Below are 6,652 nucleotides of genomic sequence, written 5' to 3'. Positions count from 1 at the left end.
CGAAACATCACCTATCCTGTTTCTATAGAGATGTTGCTTGACCTGCAGAGTTACATAGAAACATAGAAAATAGGTACAGAAGTATGCCATTCGGCCCTTCGAGCCAGCACCACCATTCAATATGATCCTGGCTGATCTTCCAAAATCCGTATCCCGTTCCTGTTTTTTCCCCATATCCTTGGATTTCATTAGCCCTAAGAGCTAAATCTAACTCTCTCTTGAAAACGTCTGTGAATTGGCCGCCATTGGCCGAAAATTCCCAGCACTTTGTGTCTATCTTTGGTATAAATCAGCACCTGCAATTCCTTCCTAAACATACAAAGGATCTTTTCCACGTTGGGTGTCAGAGCTTTGGTTTTTGAACAATCTGCAGCACGGAAGGAGACAATTTGGTTCTTCCAATTATGCCTAATTTCAATGACAAGGATTTTAGGTTGATTATTAACTGTTTACTGAAATAATCCAATTATTGACATAACTGACTATATGCTAGAGCGCAGGACCAAAGTTCTTTGATCTGCAGTAAAATGAAACCTGTAACCTTGTGCACGCTCGGCAGGTCAATCAGCATCTGTGGAAAGAGAAGTACCGTTAACTTTTCAAGCCAAAGATCAGTCCTATTTGCAGGGTCTCCAACTCAAAGCATTGATCCTGTTTCTCTTTCCACAGAGGCTGCTTGACTTCCTAAGTGTTTCCATAGTTTTCTGTTATTATTAGACACAACATAACGCACCTAAAGGTATTGGAAGTGTGCATACAAAGTTGAACAAGAAGTAAATAAGCAGCTCTGATTAAAAAAGAACTAAGATAAAATAGTTCGCAATCAGTAATTTATTAAAAGTACATCTGTAAGTGTTCAATCATGAAAGTATGATATTTGATGCATTAAATGTGAAGTAGTCATGGAGACACCATTGATTGCTTCCGTATCAGAGTTGTAAAGAACAGGAAGAGCTCCACCCTGGCCAGGGTTTCTCCAGCACAGGCCCTGCGTCCTGCAAAGGCACAAACATGTCAACGTTGCTCCGCAAAATGTTTGATTGATTGAATGCAAGATGCAGCATGGAAACAAGTCCATCAGCCCACTGAGTCCACGCCGTCCATAGATCACCTGTTCACACCAGTTCTACATTATCCCACTTTCATCCACTCCCTACGCACTAGGGGGAATTTACAGAGGGCCAATTAAACTACAAAACAGCACGTCTTTGGGACGTCTTTGGAGCACCTAGCTTGGGAAGCTAGGTGCTCCAAAGCTTCCACTTTGGAGCACCTAGTGGAAACCTACTCGGTTACAGAGAGAACGTACAAGCTCCACAGACAGTACCTGTGTCAGGATCAAACTCAGGACTCTGGCGCTGTAAACCAGCAACTCTACTACTTTGCCACTGTGCCGCACCACAATTTCCACAGATATCGTGATAGGATTTAAATACGTAGCCATAATATCCTTATTATGGTAATGCCACATTAAACAAATGTTTAACTCCCCTTCCCATTCCCATACCAACCTTTGGCCTCCTCCAGTGCCAGAATAAGGCCACACACAAAGTGAAGGGTTCTGTTTTGGATTATCTTACAACCCAACAGTTATAGTACCAAAATCTCCAGTTTGGGAAGGAAAGGTTTAATGGGATATGGGCCAATCGTGGGCAAAGGGGATTAGCTTAGATTGGGCAACTTGGTTAGCATTGACAAATTGGGCCAAATGGCTTGTTTCTGTGCTCTTTGATTCTATGCTTCTACATCAAAGATCAAAGGGATGAGCGGGCATTGATTTAGGGTAAGGAGTAAGAGAGATAGAGAGCTCAGAGGGACCTTTTTCACGTGAAGAGTGGTGAGGAGTTGGAAGACACTGCGGGAGGGATTGGTGGAAGCAGAGTTGCTGAAAACACTTGAATCACAAACAGGAACCCAGTGGTCAGAATGAACACGTTGGGCCACATGGCCGGCTTCATTACTATATGATTCTATGACTCTATTTCCACCATCCACAGATATTTGTTTTACTCAGCGAAATGACTAGCCCTTAATATTGCATTTCCTTCCATCCACTGGGCCAAGGGCAGAGGGGAAATAAAGTGCAAACATGGAGAAACATCTTACCCATGGAGAAAGGAGCAAAAGCATCTCTCTTCACAAACTTCCAATCAGCATCCAGAAAGTTGGAAGGGTTAAAGGCTCTCTGGTTTTCCCACTGAGTTTTATCAAAAAGCACCGAGGTCAGTAAGGGGATCACGGGAGTGTCCTGAAAATATAATTTACAATCGCTGTTGTTATTCTGTTTGAAAAGCATTGCTGAAAATATGTCCACTGAAGGGGAATTAATGAATGAGAATGGGGTTGAGAGGGAAAGATTGATCAGCCATGACTGAATGCTGGTGTAGGCTCTGTGTTTCTGTGTCTCTGAGATGGCGGATGTGTGGGAGTGGGCGCCGTCTGTGTATGGCAGCCTGCCCGCAGTCCGTCTCTACACCTTTTTTTATTTTACGTCCTGTTAAAAAATGTTAGTGGAGGTCTTCTATGTGGGGGGTGGAGGTGGGGAAGAGGGAAACTTTATTTCTTAGTCCCCTACCTGGTCGGAGAGGCAGCATCCCTCCAAGCTGCTTCTTCGCCCCGTCCTCGCGGCCTACCATCGAGAATGGAGCGGCGTTTCCTGTCGGGACCGGCCGGGACTACAGCTTCGGCGGTGGTGGCGCAGCGCTGGGATACCAACACGGAGCGGCGATGCCTTGCCGGGTCGCCGTGCAGCGTTGTGGCCGTCGATCCCAACATCGCGGAGCTGGGGCTGCGGGCGTCTGGCCGCGGGTGGCGCTGGATTTGGTGCAACGCAGAGCCAGGGATCGAGTTCACCGGGGTCGGAGCTCCAGCCGGTGCGGCCTGAGGACTACGAGTGCCCCGGTCTCCAGGGAGGGATGCAGCCGCTTCAGACTTTTCCAAGCCGCTGAGGAATGTTTCACCCGACGACGAAGTTCCATCTTCACGGCAAGAGGGCCCTGAAAATCATCGGACTGGCTGCACGGCCACAAATGGGCCCCGACCTCAGGTGTTTCACAGAGGAAGAGGACTTAACTTTCTGGTGCCTTTCCCCACAGTGGAAAGTTTTGATTCTGCTGTGGGGGGACGTTTGTGTTGAACTCTATAATGTGTTGTGTCCATTTTATTCATTTTTTTTAACCTTTTTCTATGGTTTGTAATGGAACTTACTATTTAATTTTTGTAAAGCGCTTTGGTGTCAATGCGAGTTGACTTAAAACGTGCTATATAAATAAAACTTACTTACATTTTATCAGTTGAACTGTAGTCTTTAAGCTGCACCAGCTTACAAATTGTCCACCCTTTCGATGTCACCATCAACTCCCTTCCAAACGCACACAACACACCAGTTATTATTATTATTATGTTATATAAAATTGCACAACAAAACTTATTAGTTTAAGACATCAACAATCCACTTGCTCCCTCCCTGGAGCAAATAGCCAAACATCAGGAGCCAAAGAGCCACCCACATCCCTTATCTACCTTTGGGATGAAATATCCCTTAAAGTTTACGTCCGCTGTTGTTGAATGCATGATGTTCATTGGGACAACGTTGCCAAACCTCTGGACTTCATGGATCACCGCGTTAGTGTAGGGCAAACTCTTCCGATCTTCAGCTCCGGACGACCGTTCTGACCCAATGATACTGATGATTCCTTGTGAACTTTCTCTGGAAACCAAGGGCATCGTTAAAGCACTGGGCGGCAGGGCTAGAGTTGGGATTCACACACGCGACACACAGTAATCAATCAGACCGCTCCTCACCCTGTACGTGGGGGTACTTCATCAGCAGCAGCATGGCCCAACGAAGTGTGGAGGAAGTCGATTCCATCCCAGCAGCAAACAGGTTGGATGTCGTTCTTATCCCTTTCTTTTCATGGAAATATGTGTTTGGGTTACCTGACTCCTGCAATAGATTAACAGATCAAAGACTCTTGACAAGTTGTCCTGCCCTAAAACATCACCTATCCATGTTCTCCAGAGATGCTGCCTGGCCCACTGAGTTACTGCAGGACGTTGTTTCACACTCTTGAATGCAGTTAACACCTAATATTACAACCATGTTAAAGGTGAACCTCACTTTTAAATGGCAAAATCTAGATGGAAAACAGTGGACATAGAGCTATGCAACCAAATATTACCAAAGGTTTGAGAGTAAATGAAGATGAGAGTTACCATACTTCTTGGCAAGGTCATCAAATATTGGGATATGAGCTCTTCCTGCAAACACATCAGGATGGTTGATGAGAGCATCCTTCACGGTCTCGTAGCCGGTCAGGACCACAGCCTTCATGGTTCCAAGCTTGATGCTGAAGATTGGGCCATACTTCTCAGACAGCTTAAATAGGAGGAACAAGATTCCACAAACAATTAATTCCTTCCTTTATTTTTTTTTAATTATTAGTTCACTCATAAATTCATGTTCTAGGAGCAGAATTAGGCCATTTGGCCAATCAAGTTTACTCTGCCATTCAACCATGGCTGATCTATCTTTCCCTTTCAACCCCATTCACCTGCCTAGTCCCGATAACCCCTGACACCCTCACTACTGTGACCATTGGATTGTGGCAATATGATGTGCCCAAGCCTAGACCAGTGGGACCCAAACCCTTCTAATCAACGCGCGGTTGTGGGGGCAGGAAGGGGGGGGGGGGGGGGCGGCCTGCTGCGCCACACATACACACTAACCACTCCCACACACACCTGCGAGTTGGGGGCTATGGGTGAGTTGATAGGTCGGGGGATGGGGTAAAGGGAGGGAATTAATAATATTAATATTAACCACGTGGGTTTCCTCTGGGTGTTCCACTTTCCTCCTGCGATCCAAAGACGTGCAGATGTGTAGGCTTCCATAAATTGTCCTTAGTGTGCAGGATAGAACTAGCATACACAATGAGTGACGACCCCCGCCCCTCATGGTAGGCCGTTGGGCCTGTTCCACGCAATATCTCCAAATTAAACAAACTAAACATAGATTTGATGAGGATAATGCAGTGCAAATGGTGTACATAGCTTGCTAGAAAGCTTTTGACAATGTGCCACAAACTAGGCCTATCAGCGAGTCTGCATCGACTAGCGATCCCCGCACATTAACACGAGCCTACACATATTAGGGTATGTATATTGGTAGGTATACATAGACCAAGTACCAAAAAATCTTTGGAGTGTAGGAGGAAACCAAAGATCTCGAAGAAAACCCAGGCCGTCATGGGCCACAAACTCCGTGCAGACAGCACCCATAGTCGGGATTTTACCCGGTTCTCTGGCGCAGCAACTCTATCACTGCGCCACCATGCTACTCCCTCCCCCTCGTCTTCACCCTCCCTCTTCTTTCCCCTCTCCAACTCCCTCCCTTTTCCCCTACCGTCAGTCACTCCCTCCCTCCATAACCCATCTCCCCTCCTCACCTCCCCCTATCCCAACGCACCCGTTCCCTACCCGTGGCACCCACGGGAGGCGTGGTCCACCAACTCAAGCCATTCCTGAACGTAAATTTCCAGCACTCCCCTTGCCTTCCTCAAATCCAATTGCACTTGCCCTGCGTGTTGCAATAGCAATTTGCCCTCCGCCTGCAAGTCGATCCATTGCGACGTCATCATTTGAAGCTCATCGGTTTGAAATTCAAAGACCTCATCATTTGAAGCTGGTCGGTTTGATATTCAAGGTAATTTATCAATAATAATTCGAGAAATAAAGCATAAAATGTTCAGTGAAGGTGATACGGTGAACCCGGTATCCACGCGTGCAGGATTTGAAATGACCGCGTTGCTGGGGCTTGGTCTGGGGGCAGCGCCGCTGCTCCGGGCCCACAGGGAGGGAGAGGAGCGGGACCCGGGGCAAGGATTAGGCCGCAGCCTCTGCCTTCCACTCCCCTCCCCCTGACCGCTGAGCCTGTCCCCCCCGACAGCCCCCATCTCAAGTACAACTTCATCACCGACTTGTTGGTGAAACCGGGGCCGGTGGTGGTTTATATCGAGATCCTGGGGAGGGGGTAGGGAGGGAGGGAGTGGTGGGGGGGGGGGGGGGGGGGGGGGGGGGGGGTGGGAGGGGGGGGGGGTAGTGGGGGAGGCAGGGAGTGGGGGATAGAGGGAGAGGTGAGCAGTGCGGAGGTGAGGAGGGAGAGTGAGGGATGGGATAGGGGGAGAGGAGAGGGAGGGTGAAGAGAAGGGGTAGGAAGTGCTGGGGGATGACGGGGAAGGGAGGAGGATAGGAGATTATTGACTGGACCAAGTGGGACCCATTGGGCCCCATTCCCCCAAACGCAATATTCCACCACTCACCCGTTACCCCAATGCAACCCGTTTGCACCACTCACCAGTTCCCCCAACGCAACCCATTCCCCAAAGCAAAATTCGATCATTCACCCAGAATCCCCAACTGCGCAGGCATGGCTCATTTCCCCTCACCCCCAGCACTCCACCCCCTCCTCTTCACCCTCCATCCTCTTTCCCCTCTTGTCCTTTCCCCAATCCCACCCTCATCTCTCCCTCCCTCTCCTTTCCCCTATCCTCAGTCACTCCCTCCTTCCATAACCCCTCTCCGGACCCTACCCCCCCTCCTCTCACTCTAACTGTATAAAGTACATTAAACAACAATCCTCTCCTCATCACCT

At 48.3% G+C, this 6,652-nt stretch overlaps 1 protein-coding gene across 1 annotated transcript in view; it reads right to left on the bottom strand.

Moving 5' to 3' along the window:
• Positions 1–900: 900 nt before the first annotated feature.
• LOC129707123 (cytochrome P450 2K1-like) overlaps positions 901–6,652 on the bottom strand; it is a 72,904-nt gene continuing 67,152 nt past the window's right edge. Inside the window, exons 2-4 of the mRNA XM_055651912.1 lie at positions 3,523–4,378; positions 2,107–2,248; positions 901–995 (exon numbers count right to left, since the gene is read on the bottom strand). Coding sequence (XP_055507887.1) covers positions 901–995; positions 2,107–2,248; positions 3,523–3,726 — 441 coding nt within the window. The 5' untranslated portion in view covers positions 3,727–4,378. The remainder of the gene's footprint in view (positions 996–2,106; positions 2,249–3,522; positions 4,379–6,652) is intronic.

This window comes from Leucoraja erinacea, chromosome 20 (assembly GCF_028641065.1).
Source record: "Leucoraja erinacea ecotype New England chromosome 20, Leri_hhj_1, whole genome shotgun sequence".
Taxonomy (NCBI): domain Eukaryota; kingdom Metazoa; phylum Chordata; class Chondrichthyes; order Rajiformes; family Rajidae; genus Leucoraja; species Leucoraja erinaceus.
This window is presented reverse-complemented; position numbering and strand designations above follow the sequence as displayed.